At 46.4% G+C, this 17,203-nt stretch overlaps 1 protein-coding gene across 2 annotated transcripts in view; it reads left to right on the top strand.

Annotated features, from left to right (window-relative positions):
- Positions 1-3,513: 3,513 nt before the first annotated feature.
- camk1db (calcium/calmodulin-dependent protein kinase 1Db) overlaps positions 3,514-17,203 on the top strand; it is a gene marked incomplete at its 5' end in the record, with an annotated part of 34,437 nt that continues 20,747 nt past the window's right edge. For both annotated transcript variants that reach the window (XM_079500486.1, XM_079500487.1), the window contains one exon: positions 3,514-3,611. In XM_079500486.1, the coding sequence (XP_079356612.1) occupies positions 3,514-3,611 (98 nt within the window). The remainder of the gene's footprint in view (positions 3,612-17,203) is intronic.

Raw genomic sequence — 17,203 nt, forward strand, 5'->3', positions numbered from 1 at the left:
TAGTTTATTTTAGTTACCTAAACCTCACTCGAGTTGAGCCAGTATCATGTATTGGAAATGCAACACTACAGTTCTGGTTTTAACCCATTTTGGGCGGGAACCCCTTTTGGTGTTAGCATTATGTTATGCTTTAGCTATTGAAAAATAGCAGATCTAAAACTCATAGCTTGTAGGTCTGCTATTTTTGAAAAATCGAAGAACGACTGACAGAAACATAGCTTTTTCAGAAAACTGTCATTTTCAAACAGACATTTTTAGAATCTGATCTCAGGTCAAAATGGGTTAATCAAGACCTCTGTTTACAATAAGACTAAAGCACTTAGAGTTGAGGATTATGATTGCAACAAGTAATATTGTCTACAACTTGCTTACGGTATGTATAATGGCACAGGCACTATTTCTCATGTTGTTGTTCCAGAAGGACATGCGGCCGTCTCAAGCTTTCTTGGTTGTTTTGTACTTGTATGTATACACTGACACCACGCTAGACAGGAACGCCCAAAAACGTCACATCCGGGGTAAGAATTTACCCCGGAATTTTCTATGGCTGCCAATGCAACTTGGTCCAATCCTTAATCACATACGGACAAACATCTATGCCGATGCTATCTAACTTGCGGAGGTAGCGTGCCTTGTCCACGGGCAACAGATCTTTCAACGTATGGCATTGCAAATACGTTTGATAATCGCTACTCTGCTCAATATTGTTTTGAAAATGCCGCAAATTGCATTGCAGTGAACGCGAAAATCACAACTTCCCCCTTTTGTGGGCGGAGTCACAGTTTGAGGCGCTGTTTACGCGCCGTGGTGTCAGTGTATCACCAAGCAGTTTGATATATTTGATATCCCTAAAGTTTTAGCTTTAAAGATGGAGTGCCTCCAAAAAGTGTACAGTATTTGTAAAGTAATAGCATCAATGCTAGCAAGCGAAAGTGAGGGGATGATATTGTGATGTCACTATATCACTGTTCTTTTCAATGGCACGTTTGACTGTTAAGGTTTCAGCCTCCAGGAAGAAACCCTAAATACAAAGGGCAATACAAAGGGCATCATTCATTGCACATAACAACCACACCAAGGGGTCTAATGAAGTACTGTCACCTCATAAACACATGGAAAAACTGGAAAATATACAACAATCATGGCACTCTAATCTTTAAATATTAGAGTTGTGAGAGACTGGCAGAATCAATATCATGGATTGAGAAAAATGAACAATGTTTCTGAACTGTATTTTTTAAATGAATCTATACACCACAGCTATTAAACATTTCAACTCATACCTGCCTTTTAATTGGGATCGATACAGTTGCGATGTGACTAGGTTATGACTTATGTATACATACATACATACATACATACATACATGTTAAGTGTTTCTTTCTACAAATTTGCAAGTGAGCAGTATTTGATCTTTTATGGAACACTTTAACCTTTATGTCCAACTAGTGACATATTAAAGGGCTACTATAGCACATGCCAAAGATGGATTATCACATGGAACTATTTTTGAATAAATGTACAATTTTAATCTTTTTGTGTGATATTTGCTTTCAGTATTTCGCATACTTTTCCCAAGTCTTGCAAATCACTGGTCAGATTTGACACCTGCCAGTGGCAATTTGCATAATATAGCCTAATGCATTATTATTCTAATGGTTGTAATGTCATTCTGCATAATGACTACTTTTGTTTGATACTATAAGTCCTATATTTGATGCCAATACTATTGTACTTTACTCATAACCGAGCATTTCTACTAATTATACAACTGGAATTGGATGAATTTGTATATTGTTGACCTGCATTACAAGTCAAGGCTCCTCCTGAGTGTATCAACATAACAGATGCTTACGCTTTCCTCCATAACATAACATTAACCTGGCCAGTCAAGGAGAGCAGCGCTTTCCTCCATAACATAACATTAACCTGGCCAGTCAAGGAGAGCAGTGTTTCTCAAGGAGCAGGGTCAGTTGGGGTCTCAAAGAACATCTTTGACAGAAGACTATTGTGTTGTATTTAAAATAAGGATCATGCAAAATAATAAGATCGTGAATACAAGCGGCCGAAATGAGTTTTCTTCGACGGGTGGCTGGCATCTCCCTTAGAGATAGGGTGAGAAGTTCAGTCACACGAGAGAGACTCGGAGTAGAACCGCTGCTCCTTCGCCTGGAAAGGAGTCAGCTGAGGTGGTTCGGGCATCTGGTTAGGATGCCTCTCGGGCACCTCCCTATAGGGAGGTCCTCGACGCACGTCCCACTGGGAGGAGACCCCGGCGCAGTTGGAGGAAATACATTGACTCACTGGCCTTGGAACGTCTCGGAATCCCCCAGGAGGAAGTCACTAATGTTGCTCTGGAGAGGGAAGTCTGGAGAACTCTGGTGGAACTGTTGCCCCCGCGACCCGACTACGGATAAGCGGTTGAAGATGGATGGATGGATGGATCATGCAAAATGTGCATTCCCATTCAAACAACAGAGAACCTCCACCCTGCCAGTCCATGTTTTCAATCTAGTCGGAGCACCCTAAAAAACTAACCACATTAGGACACATTTGTTTTATCAATGCTCAGAGAGTGACACCTGCAATGCTTTCTGTGCAAAACCCTTGGTACAAACTTGCATATTCTATGCTTGAGATTAATGTATAATGTGTACATGATCCTAGTATAAAATAAATACAACAAAATATTTGCCACTGAGATATAGTAGGGTAGAATAACTTATAGCCTATATCAACAACATTGAAATGGCCTCTTCAAGTAATTGTCCCTCGAAATTGTACAGTAGGCATATGTCTACTTGAGTATGTTGTTACTTTCCAGTTTCCAATTCCATCGGACCATCGCAATCTAATTCTGAAATAAAGACCATGTGAATGGGCATTCTGACTAAGTTTTATTGTCAATCGATAACACGAGGCAGGCATTTTTATTTTTTAACTTCACAAGGTTTTCCAGTGGGTCGGTGATTTGGTGCAATGCGAACACTCATCTCCAAACCGTTCACATGTCCACCGTTCTGGAGACGACCTCCCACTGCCTCTCTATTGCTATAACAACCAAAGGGCGGTCGGTCCACTCACTGTTACTCAATGATGGCAACATCACTTCGGATGCGACTGACTTAAGGAGTGTCCTCATCATCAATCATCACCATCATTCTTCAGCTCAGCGTACGCATGGAAGTCTGACCTCGCCGTGCACCATTCTGTGACGAAATTGCGCTCCATCCATTGTCAAAGGAAAGGAGATAACATAACAGGCGAGGAGGAAGCCCCGAATCTGCTACGTCAGACAGAGATTAAAGTAAACCCTCTTGTCGGGGGAAGGAAGGCGCACCTTGACTTGGCTATATAGGCTGTGCCTGCACGGATGGACCGATTATAAGAAAGCAAATTATTAGCTAAATTAATGATATATAGGATATTAGGAAGGAACGATCTGCTGAGCTGAAGTGGACCATTACTTTTGTCTGTACACGCACGCACGCGACGCGCCCCGGGTCGTGCGACATGGCGAGAGAGAACGGAGAGACCGACGACGTGTCTTCTTGGAAGAAACACGTCGATGACATCAAGAAGATCTTTGAGTTCAAAGAAGTCCTCGGGACGTGAGTAGCAGTGCCTTGAAACAATGTAACCAGCGACCGCCTCGAGCAGCTCTGGATGGAAACTTTGTGTCCAGTTGCTGCCGTGGCTGCACAGCAGTGGGCAGCGTCTTGGCTAATTAATGTGTTAATAAGGGCTTACACTCTGATCTGTCCCATGGCAACGGCGTCGCTCGCCGACAAGAACAGAATATCTGTTCATTGTTGTCGGCAATCAATGATGGACTCGGCTCGTGCGATGAAGCGTGATACACAATGATGATGAGCGCGCAGACGACAATGCCACATTGTCTATGGATAAGGATAACACGGAAATCACACTTTATATCATTTTGACATCTGTTGAATATGTACTCAGTACATCTTGCTGTCTACACATCAACTCAAAGATCTGTCAACAGCGACGACGATAATACGACGGAACGTCAACGTGTTTTAATAGATACATTTGGCCTAATTAGTTGTGAGCTGAAATTAAGCCGCCTGTTTGTTACACAATTAGCGAACGAAGCAACTGCTGCTGCTGCCTGATGATCGTGACAGAATCGAAGAGAACGTCCGCATTATCAGAAAGCGTGCGTGCATGCATGATCGTGCTTGACATAATCATTATTACATTCAGAACAATATATATATATATACAATATAATATACAATCACATTCACAAGTGTGATTGTATAATACCACTATTTACATAATTGCATTCCAGAAAATACTTGTATCTGTAGATTAGTGTACATAGGCTTCTTATAAGGGTCCATCAACACAATAATGTACACATTATAAGGTGCATATCTGGCCTTTGAACATGCAAACTGTGTGTATCAATCCATGACGTGTAGGGTCTACCCACGTCATGATACAACCCAAGAGAGATCCTCTACACAAGTTCACAACAGTGAGGTGCATCCTCCTGGCCCTATACATGAGCTGCACAGTAAAGAGTACACACACACTGTGTGTAATGGGTTTATTTGGATACTGTGTGTCACACAGTATCCAAATAAACCCATATTGTAAACAGGCAACAGTAGCCACTCATCAAAACGTGATCTTATTTTCAGCTCACTAACCATTTATTTGTATGCTATTCGTAGGTTGGGTACTATTAACTAAGTAATGTTGTTGTTCATATTGTTCACTCAGCCTAAACACTGTCTGGGGTTTAACTCTGCTTGGCAGAGGGGAATGGTTCATGTAACTCTTTGGTTTCACAACTTACTCTCTGGTGTTTGGACCGTACAGAGCAGGCAAATTCCACAGTTTATTTTAGTCCATGGCTAATGCTGCTTGACTTCATGTCTTTTTTGCTGGATGAGTTACGTTGTAGAGAGACGGAATGTAAAGTGAAGGGCAAATTCCCCCAAATGGAAGAGTGTAAGCACTAGAGGGGGTTCTCTTCATGTTTGAATGATGGTAGACATACAACTTGGGGCGAATTTAAGTGATACATTCATAGGGAGAAAACATGTGTCAAAACATTTGAAAGGATATATAGCTCGATTTTCTGATGGGTCTTCCCAGAAACAAGGCCTATAAAACCCAGATCCCCCGTCTCCTCCAGCTGACTGGAATTTGATGTGCCGATGTGGGGAGGGGTCTGTGTTGAGGACTGAGTCTCCCAGGGGAAATATGTTTGTTTTTTACTGGCCTGGGAAAATGGTGTCAAGCTTGGGGGAAATAATTTGGCCAGGGAGGGCCAGGGGCCATGGTGTTTTTTAACTGTGATGCTGGTGCTGGTCACTCCCCAGGGCGACTGTGGCTCAAGAGGTAGAGCAGGTCGTCCAATGATCCATGGGTCGGCGGTTCGAATCCCGGCTCCTCCTGTTTACATGTCGAAGTGTCCTTGGGCAAGACACTGAACCCCAAATTGCTCCCAATGTGCTGGTTGGTACCTTGCATGGCTTCCGCAGGCCATCGGTGTATGAATGTGTGCGTGAATGGGTGAATGTAATGCACAATCTATGTAAAGCGCCTTGGATAAAGGCGCTATATAAATGCACCATTTACCATTTTACCCATTCATAAATGTAAACACAGGTTAGATGAGATGGTTCGCTGAGTAGTTCTTTAGACGTGTGCTTTGCCTTTCAATGACGCACTCCCTCTCTACACACTCTCTACACACTCTCTACACACTGTTATTATGAACAGGCTATTAATGAGACATTGAAGGAGTGTGTTAGTGTTCCTCATAGTGTTCCTCCTCAGTGAGGAGCTCTTTGTCATCACAAATGCACGGTAATAGTCAAAACAATGGAATATAGTATTGCAATATCATTCACAGTCCTAAACATAAGGTGACATTGGCACATTCTATCAAAGTGCTGTATAATCTGTTGATCATGGGACATGTAGATTTAGATGGCTATAGTATAGCTACACATCAATTTTGTGCGTCATTACCTCCTTGATTCCGCCTCTAGGGCACAATGTGTGTTCCCTGCACGGTAATAGTCAAAACAATGGCATAGTATTGCAATATCAGTCACAGTCCTAAACATAAGGTGACATTGGCACATTCTATCAAAGTGTTGTATAATCTGTTGATCGTGGAACATGTAGATTTAGATAGCTATAGTATAGCTACATCAATTTTGTGCGTCATTACCTCCTTGATGCCGCCTCTAGGGCACAATGTGTGTTCCCTGGGAGTCTGTCTGTCCTGACGGCTCCTGTGAAGCTCGCCAAAGCTTGTGTGACCATGAGCACAGGAGACAACCACACATCATAATGGTTTACTTTACAATTTACAATTTACAATTTAGGCATTTAGCAGACGCTCTTAATCCAGAGCGATTTACATTAAGCAATAACAAAACAAATCACAAAAGCATGGCTTACATCACATATATAAAAAGTAGTTATCATGACTCAAGCGTAAACTAAGAACGTAACAGTGGAGTATCTATGTAAACTATACATACTATACTATATAATATATTATACATGTGTACTATAAAGTGCTATGACTACATAAAGTGCAGTTCTAGAGCTGTCTACGTAACAAGCTATAAGTCTGTTTAAAATACTATCTAAGTCTACATAGTGTGCTATCTAAGGGGCTAGGCTAGGGCAAGTGCTACGGGCCATGGTGGAGTCTGAAGAGGTGGGTTTTCAGACTACGGCGGAAGATTGGGAGTGAGGCTGCAGTTCTGACTGTGATGGGAAGTGCATTCCATAGTTTTGGAGCCAGAAGGGAGAAAGGTTTGGGACGTGTGGAGCGTTGTCCCTGCGTTTTTAGTGAAGGTACCTCCAGCTTCCCTGCGTTGGCTGATCTGAGTGCGCGGGAGGGTTTGTATGGTACGATCATACTTGTGAGATATGGGGGAGCCATGCCTTTGGTTGCTTTGAATGCCAGCATCAGAGTTTTGTATTCTGTGCGGGCAGCGACCGGGAGCCAATGGAGGGAGCGGAGAAGGGGGGAGACGTGTGAGAATTTTGGCTGGTTGAAGACCATTCACTTTCAATGGATCTGTAGTGCATAACAGACACTCTTGCAGGGACGTGCACAGGGATTTGGAGGGGCAGGGGCCGACATTTGAAAAGGGCACTTGCAACGACGCGTGCACACCACATAATTTGGGTTTTATTTAGGGGTGCCACTGCCAGTCCCAGACACCATTTTGCGGGGGGTGGGGACACAAGGTTATACTAACTATACTTGAGTCAATCAGTACAAATCTACACTCTCAGTATTGAGCAAGATATGAACATTGATAAGATCATAGAAGAACATATGATAGATGCTTATTTACTCAATCAGTACAAAGCTACAAAGGCCTAGTATTGAGCAAGATTTTGACATTAATTCCATGATGAGATAGATCATAGAAAAATAATATAATTCTTTAAAGCAACACAGAAGCTTTAGATAAGGTATGAGAAAATGCAACAGGAACAACGATGGGGAATAAAGTGCTTTAACTTAAAAGCACACTCATGCACCCACTGTAGTTGCTCACTGTTTTTTGTAAAAATGATGGTGTAAATAAAAAGCCTTGTTGTGAAAGGCGGCAGCGACATTTATGTAGCCTAATCCTAATGTATAGTATAATAATATAACCATCCCGTGGCGTGCGCTGCCTGCATGCCTCGGGATGCCCACTCGTAGAAAGCAGCCAGAGACGGCCACAACTTCATTGTAGTCTGGAAGTGTCATTCAAAAGCCTGATAGGGTTGCGTGCTCTAGTCTAGGGTTTTTATGTCTATATGTCATGTTTCCCAAAAAAGGACATAGTGCCCGATTGGCTGCCAAGCAGACAGGCTTCTGTGTGCGGCCTAGAGGGCATGTGCGGCCTAGGGGCGACGGTGGCTCAGGGGTAGAGTGCCTGGATGGTAACCGTAAGGTTGCCAGCTCAAACCCGGGCTCCCCCAGAGTTACTGTCGAAGTGTCCTTGAGCAAGACACTGAACCCCTAATTGCTCCCGATGTGCTAGTTGGTGCCTTGCATGGTTTCCGCTGCCATCGGTGTATGAATGGGTGAATGTAATGCACAATCTCTGTAAAGCGCCTTGGATAAAGGCGCTATATAAATGCACCATTTACCATTTACCATTTGCGGCACTATAAGTCCGACACAACTCGTATGGGAAACCCAGCCAATGCCAATATGCTTAATATGCTATTAATATTAGACCGTTTTAAAGACAGATTAATTGACAACAATGCAGCTGCGGGCGCAATGGGGCATCATCACTGTGCTGCCTGCAGTGGGGCATCATCACTGTGCTGCCTGCAGTGGGGCATCATCACTGTGCTGCCTGCAGTGGGGCATCATCACTGTGCTGCCTGCAGTGGGGCATCGTCACTGTGCTGCCTGCAGTGGGGCATCGTCACTGTGCTGCCTGCAGTGGGGCATCGTCACTGTGCTGCCTGCAGTGGGGCATCGTCACTGTGCTGCCTGCAGTGGGGCATCGTCACTGTGCTGCCTGCAGTGGGGCATCGTCACTGTGCTGCCTGCAGTGGGGCATCGTCACTGTGCTGCCTGCAGTGGGGCATCGTCACTGTGCTGCCTGCAGTGGGGCATCGTCACTGTGCTGCCTGCAGTGGGGCATCGTCACTGTGTTGCCTGCAGTGGGGCATCGTCACTGTGCTGCCTGCAGTGGGGCATCGTCACTGTGCTGCCTGCAGTGGGGCATCGTCACTGTGCTGCCTGCAGTGGGGCATCGTCACTGTGCTGCCTGCAGTGGGGCATCGTCACTGTGCTGCCTGCAATGGGGCATCATCACTGTGCTGCCTGCAGTGGGGCATCATCACTGTGCTGCCTGCAGTGGGGCATCATCACTGTGCTGCCTGCAGTGGGGCATCATCACTGTGCTGCCTGCAGTGGGGCATCATCACTGTGCTGCCTGCAGTGGGGCATCATCACTGTGCTGCCTGCAGTGGGGCATCATCACTGTGCTTCAGTGCCTGCAGTGGGGCATCATCACTGTGCTTCAGTGCCTGCAGTGGGGCATCATCACTGTGCTTCAGTGCCTGCAGTGGGGCATCATCACTGTGCTGCCTGCAGGGCAGAATTTAGGAAGAAAACTGTCATATTAGCAATTACTCACCGAGTGCTGACATCGTAAAATGGAGGATGTCATGTAAGATTGATTGATTGAAATATTTATTAACAGTTTGCAGAATTACAGTACATTTAAAGCACAAACTCAATACAAAGACTGTTAACTGTGAGTGGACGACCCAATTAAGCATTACACTTGTTTACAAGAGGGTCCACCATGTTCAATTCATCAAAACATTTAGAGACGTACAGATAGACACTACTATATAGTCAAAGAACAGAACAGGAATTCATTGTAAAGGAGGTAAAAAGGGAAAAGAGACATATACAGTGAGGGGAAAAAGGAGGGGGCGGTGGGGGGGGTTCAGATTTTACGGGGGCCAGTTTCGAATTGCAGCCGTCCGTAGGTGCCCTTTGAGAGCGGTTTTGAAGGAGTCAAGGGATTCACACTTTTGTTGGTTACAGACCAGGGTAATTATGAAGCTTTGCCCCAAAGTCTTGTGTTTATTATGTTATCCTTATGTCCAGCGTTGGTGTGTTGTTTTTAATCAACGTAACCCCATGGGTTAGAGGGGGCCTCCGACGGACGACCGTCGCTTCCTCCTCCCGTCACTGATCGGAGGAGGAAGTGACGCCCACCCGTCGGAGGGCCCTTCAAAACGACTGTCTACTTTTACTATTGGGGGGGGGAAATCAACTGCTGCGTAGTTTGTGTAGCGGGGCAGCGAACGAGAGGGGGATTATTTCAACATAAAATGCTACATTTCAGTTCAGGACGGAGAGGGCACTTTGGCAGGGGCTAGGGCCCCCTTTCATGTATTACTGTGCACGTCACTGCACTCTTGGCATGTTTGCTGTTGCACTCAGCAATCAGACGATTCTAACTACTGTACAGGCAGCAATGAATTCCCCTGGGCTTTCATTGTCCTGTGCAGAGCCTCTGAATACTGTCGGTGAATGATCACGACTTGCTGTCTATACAGTCTGCAGGTAGGAGGAGAATGAGATGATCTCATCTACTACCAGGAGTGCTCACAGACAAGTTATCTAACCGCCCACCTCCATCTTTTATGACTTGCTGTGTAATACACAGCAAGTCATAAAAGATGGAGGTGGGCGAGCGAACATTCGAACCTTGAATGTTTGGGGACAGCCTTACTGTGTATACACGGCTCCTTATTAAGTTGTACTGTACTGTAACATGAACTATTTTAACGACAGAATCCATGGCTGAGGCACCTATGGCTGCTTTAAATCGAGGGAGTGCCTTGTTGCGTTGGCAGTACCGCTCAGATGGGGAGGGGAAGGGTGATCACAGTGGGTCACTCAGGCGAAAAAGCTACCAGTACCAGCACCAGGGCCGTGCAGAGAGCACTGAGGGGGCAGGGGCTCAAACTCCAGAAAAGGGCACATGTGTGCACGCGCGCCAATTTTTGGGGTGGTCTTTTTGTGGAGTCCGTCCCTTGTGCCATTTCATGTCATTGGACAGTAAAATAAGCAATATGTTCTCATTAGTCTGAAAGTAAAACTGACTGATGGCAGATTAAAAGATAATTCATTATGATAGTGGACTTATCATTACTTGTCAAATGTTTATCTTGAAGGGCCAATGGCACTTATTGCCCCCCCACACAAGCCCTTATTGGCCCCCCACACATAAGCCCTTATTTGCCCCCCACACAAGCCCTTATTGGCCCCCCACACAAGCCCTTATTGGCCCCCCACATAAGCCTCCCCCACATAAGCCCTTATTTGCCCCCCACACAAGCCCTTATTTGCCCCCCCACACAAGCCCTTATTGGCCCCCCACACAAGCCCTTATTGGCCCCCCACACAAGCCCTTATTGGCCCCCCACACAAGCCCTTATTGCCCCCCCACACAAGCCCCCCCCCCCCCCCTCTGCACGTGCCTGACCAGCACTGCTGCCCTGCCTTGCTCAGCCCTCACAGCTTTGTCCATGGATTAAGAATAGACTGAGTCTCGGCCAGGGGAAGAGACAAGGATTATCCCTCCCTCTAAGTCTAACCAGTCGTACACCCCGCTCACGTGCTAGGTTTCCTCTTGACGGTGTTCAGATGGATTTATCCAATCATCACCTCATCACTTTGCACATACCGTAGGTTCTGTCCTATGCCAAACTTCCTGAACTGGCATTGTGGGATAATAGACCTGATGGGGGTGCTATAGAAAACATCTAAAACTTTAGATGGTTGCTGTTGATGATAACTGAAACTTAATAACAAATCAGTCATATCTGATATTACCACTTTGCGTTTGTGTTCAGATGCTGTGAGCAAAAACATGTACACTGCATCTTCAGACTGTCCGACAGGCCACATTTGGAAAGCAGTCATAGCCAGTGAAATATTTGACTGATAATTCTTGATGACAAGACGCCAGAGATAATGTGTACCGATTTGTGCGAGTTTTGTAGAAGTAGTAGCAAAAGGTTTTGAAGAAAACACAAAATGGTGATAAATCTAGTCTGGCACAAATGGCTGGCCTGGGGCTATATGGGAAGTTGTGTTTTTCTCTTACCCATCCCTCATTGGCCACAGGGCAACCCATGCCAATAGCCAAGTTGCCAGTTACAGTTGCCAGGCTGTCGGTTGCATTGTTTTTGCATTATTTCTTTTACCTTTTCGGGTTTGATAGGGCGTAAAATGTGTGCTAATTAGTGAGGCCAGGCAGAGCCTCAGGCCAGCCCAGTTAGGGCCCAGATAGGGCCGAGCCTTCATTTGTGGGCCTGTTTGTGGGCCTGTTTTCGCCGGCTGCCGGGCGCAGCTGTGCTAATAACTTTGGGGCGGGCCCGTCTAGAGTTTGAAACATCGAAGAGGAAGGACGTGTGGGGGAGGGATCATGTCAGAACATGTCAGCTCCATATGTAGAGATCTAAGGGTTTGAGGTTTGAGGTCAGATGTAGAGTTGCTGGCCGGCTCCATATATGCAGATCTAGGTGATGATTCAGTCTTCTCCGTGTATGGCTATCCAGGGTTTGATGAGGTCAGTGTCGTGATCTTCTTATCTGGAGAAGGCCATATATGGAGCGTGTCACGAGGCGTGATGGACGGATGAATACCTGCCGGTCCAGGATTTGCAGGTTTTCATAGTAATCTGCGACCTATGGTCGCTCGCAATAAGCTCCATATATGGGCACAGAAGGAGGCATGCCCGGGCATATATTCGGCATGCCTCCTTTTGCCCATATTATACTGATGACATCAGGGATCTCATATGTATGGGCATAGTGGCCCCAACCTCTAGTGTTATAAAAGCGTGGTAGTTTCACTGGGGCGACTGGCTCAAGAGGTAGAGCAGGTCGTCCAATGATCCATGGGTCGGCGGTTCGAATCCCGGCTCCTCCTGGCTACATGTCGAAGTGTCCTTGGGCAAGACACTGAACCCCAAATTGCTCCCGATGTGCTGGTTGGTGCCTTGCATGGCTTCCGCCGCAATCGGTGTATGAATGTGTGTGTGAATGGGTGAATGTAATGCACAATCTATGTAAAGCGCCTTGGATAAAGACGCTATATAAATGCACCATTTAGTTTCGCTCACCCTCTAGTAGTTGGTAAATTATTAGTGCTGTATTTCTCATTTGTCTTCCACCCCCGCCGGACCCCCTTTTCCTCCTCAAAATGCCCAGCACAGACTCATTGCTATAAATATATTTGGATTCCTCACTCTAAGTCAGTCTATTTTACACATACAGGCCTGATTGGGTTAACTTACACCAGTCAATAACATTGTGTGAGACGGAAAGCCTGCAGCTGTGTCTGTAATGGTCTCTTCTTTTCCTCCCGCGGCTGTGCGGGCGGCTGCCGGTAATGAGATCTAGTCAATGTACCGACATGACTGTCACTTGACGGCACAAGTCTAATTTCAGAACCATAAGCCACCACCGGTATATGAAGTAACCGCTCTGGGAAATCCCTTTTACAGACCTAGGGCTCCATTTCCGTCACCGCTAAACCCCTTATCCCTAAACTTCTTTGCCTTTTTTTTTTTTACTATTTTGCAAAACATTTTTGAATAGTTCAAATGGCCAGTCTACAAGCTCACAACGTGTCAATGTATATTGGCTAGTTGAACTATTCAAAAATGTTTTTCAAAATAGTAAAACAGGCTAAGAAGTTTAGGGATAAGGGGTTTAGCGGTGACGAAAATGGAGCCCCTAGTATGGAAGTGACCTACAGGAGATAGGCTGAAGAACCATTGCTGATGGTGATGATAACATTATGCTAGTCTGACATTATTTCAGCACAAAATAATACCCTACTCAATCTACGTTACCTGGATAGCACTTGTATAATACATTTAATTTGTGCATGTGGCAATTTGTGCATGTGGCATGTGGCTGTTTTGTTGGATGTGTAGGAAAAAAAAAAAAGGGGAAAAGAAAAAAAGAATCACAACCACCCATAAACGATACTTCTCTCCTCAATACCCTATTGAGATATAGTAACTAGTTTTCGAGAGAGTCCTAACTGTACAATCAATACAAAACACAAAACACAGAAAGAGAAAAAACACAAAACAAACAAAACCCTTGAGAGTTGGGTTCTTTGATCCCGAGTTCGGACTTGAATTGAGTGCTATTGCTGTTTCTTCTCAGGGATTTGTCTGAAATGGCTGGTAGTACGTAGGTACTCGTTTACGGCCATATCCTCCGAGGGGACAATAATGACCCGTATCTAAACAGCGTTCTGCATCTTTTGGTTAGCCTATTCTTCAGACATGTTATTAGCCAGTTTAAAAGGCAGGTGGCTTTGCGCACATCCAGTTCCTGGCTGGTGCCGGACCAAGGCAAGTACAGTGAAAAGAAGAGAGTCCGCACACAGGATTGCTCCAATGGTGTTCTTTTATTGAAACACCATAGTTAAGACACAACGTTTCGACCGCAGGCGGCCTTCATCAGGTGAATGAAGGCCTGATGAAGGCGGCCTGCGGTCGAAACGTTGTGTCTAAACTATGGTGTTTCAATAAAAGAACACCATTGGAGCAATCCTGTGTGCGGACTCTCTTCTTTTCAATGTTATTAGCCAGACCTATCTCTGAACTGTGTGACAGTGTAAGTTGATTATGAATGGCATTAGGTTGCAGTTCAGCCCTCTAGGAAAGATCTCAGTGATTAGTTCCTCTTTTTAATTAAGGTCTCTGTGAACACATGGCTCACATACCAGGAACATCACATTGTATAGAGCAGTTTCTTTGCATCCAGATGTCTTTAGACCCAGTCAGAACCAAGACAAACTTCTGTTTACACATTGGATTAGAAGTCAGATGTACAGTACTGTAGTTTTTAATCAAATCTCACGCCTGCTGTTCTTAGCTTCCGCCAGGCCAACTCACTCACTCAAGATGTTTCATGTACCCTTAAAGATATGGATTAATTTCAAGTATGTGCTAATGTGTAATGAATTATTAGTTTTATGCAATATGTTAGTATTAGCAAAAAAGATGTATTCTTATGAACGATGTATACATTACAATGTGTCCCCCGGCCCCTGCCCCCTTCACCAACATGTTTACATACATTCTGGTTAAAGTAGTTCCGACTACTGTGGTAATGTACAGCATCTGAGTCTTGCACTACATTGATGGAGGCTCCACCTGTGCGTCCATTGCATAACCCGCTGTCCTAATGCATCTTACACAAGACGATTCAGTACTCAGCACGACTGCTGCACTGTCCACACAGTAGCTAGTAAGCCACATCTAACCTCGAGAAAGATACTATTTAAAAAGCCACCAAAAAGCACATTTTTGCAAGAGTGCTGTAATTGTCATAATTACACAAGGCTGTTGACTTAGTTCTTGATGCCCTCAAATGTTTGATTGCGCATGATTAGCTTCTTATCAGCATCATAAAATCTCAATGTAATAAAGAGTGAATATCCATTAGTTAGCCTTCAGAGTGTTGGTGCAGTGTGTGGGTTTAGACTTTCCACACACTGCTAATGCTGTGATACCTGTCAGTGGGATGAACAGCACGTGAGTCACCGAGTCATCTTAGTCAGATCTCACTTGGAGACTCTCTAGGTCAGATATCTTTTGCAGTCACACAATAACTATCGGTGTAATGGTGTGCGTGCGTGCCTGCCTGCCTGCCTGCCTGCCTGTCTGTCTGTCTGTCTGTCTGTCTGTCTGTCTGTCTGTCTGTCTGTCTGTCTGTCTGTCTGTCTGTCGGTCTGGTCTGGTCTGGTCTGGTCTGGTCTGGTCTGTCGAGGGTGGGTGGGTGGGTGTGTGTATGTGGCCAGTGGTACTTCCATATGTCTCTACTCTCTAACACAATGGTGTACTTTTGGTTTTTATTTACTTTGTCAATGGGAGTTAGTGATATTGCTATGTATCTTCTTTTTTTTAGTCTGTGTACCTTTTGCTGAAAGCATGCTTGGTTCAAACAATTTAGGCTTTATCTTTTCTAAAAAGAAATCCCACATTTTGACTTTTCAGTTGTAAATCTCTCTCTTTTCCTGCAAAAAGGTTGTTTTACCAAATTTAGCATTTCAAAGAATAAGTGACACACCAGGTTTAATAACAAAATGATAGCCAATAATTAGGCCTATGGTCGAATATGACATCAAGGCATTTAATAGCAACTTAAGTAATTAGATGCTAACCCCGTCCTGTCCCACTTGTCCCACACACGCAATACTTCTGTTCCTCAAATGAACAGTTTGGATCTGGTCACCCTATTTCTCAGCCACAGGGTGTTGGTGAAGAAATCCTGTGCTTCTGACATGAGTGCAGCCGTAGCAGTGGTGGGGCTGGTGGCAGTGCAGCCGTAGCAGTGGTGGGGCTGGTGGCAGTGCAGTGGTGGGGCTGGTGGCAGTGCAGCCGTAGCAGTGGTGGGGCTGGTGGCAGTGCAGCCGTAGCAGTGGTGGGGCTGGTGGCAGTGCAGCCGTAGCAGTGGTGGGGCTGGTGGCAGTGCAGCCGTAGCATTGGTGAGGCTGGTAGAATGCAGCCGTAGCAGTGGTGGGGCTGGTAGAATGCAGCCGTAGCATTGGTGAGGCTGGTAGAATGCAGCCGTAGCAGTGGTGGGGCTGGTGGCAGTGCAGCCGTAGCATTGGTGAGGCTGGTAGAATGCAGCCGTAGCAGTGGTGGGGCTGGTGGCAGTGCAGCCGTAGCAGTGGTGGGGCTGGTGGCAGTGCAGCCGTAGCATTGGTGAGGCTGGTAGAATGCAGCCGTAGCAGTGGTGGGGCTGGTAGAATGCAGCCGTAGCATTGGTGAGGCTGGTAGAATGCAGCCGTAGCAGTGGTGGGGCTGGTAGAATGCAGCCGTAGCAGTGGTGGGGCTGGTAGAATGCAGCCGTAGCAGTGGTGGGGCTGGTGGCAGTGCAGCCGTAGCAGCGGTGGGGCTGGTGGCAGTGCAGTGGTGGGGCTGGTAGAATGCAGCCGTAGCAGTGGTGGGGCTGGTGGCAGTGCAGCCGTAGCAGTGGTGGGGCTGGTGGCAGTGCAGCCGTAGCAGTGGTGGGGCTGGTGGCAGTGCAGCCGTAGCAGTGGTGGGGCTGGTGGCAGTGCAGTGGTGGGGCTGGTAGAATGCAGCCGTAGCAGTGGTGGGGCTGGTGGCAGTGCAGCCATAGCAGTGGTGGGGCTGGTGGCAGTGCAGCCGTAGCAGTGGTGGGGCTGGTGGCAGTGCAGCCGTAGCAGTGGTGGGGCTGGTGGCAGTGCAGCCGTAGCAGTGGTGGGGCTGGTGGCAGTGCAGCCGTAGCAGTGGTGGGGCTGGTGGCAGTGCAGCCGTAGCAGTGGTGGGGCTGGTAGAATGCAGCCGTAGCAGTGGTGGGGCTGGTAGAATTCAGCCGTAGCAGTGGTGGGGCTGGTGGCAGTGCAGCCGTAGCAGTGGTGGGGCTGGTGGCAGTGCAGCCGTAGCAGTGGTGGGGCTGGTAGAATGCAGCCGTAGCAGTGGTGGGGCTGGTAGAATGCAGCCGTAACAGTGGTGGGGCTGGTGGCAGTGCAGCCGTAGCAGTGGTGGGGCTGGTGGCAGTGCAGCCGTAGCAGTGGTGGGGCTGGTGGCAGTGCAGCCGTAGCAGTGGTGGGGCTGGTAGAATGCAGCCGTAGCAGTGGTGGGGCTGGTAGAATGCA

This window comes from Electrona antarctica (assembly GCF_951216825.1).
Source record: "Electrona antarctica genome assembly, chromosome: 5".
Lineage (NCBI taxonomy): Eukaryota > Metazoa > Chordata > Actinopteri > Myctophiformes > Myctophidae > Electrona > Electrona antarctica.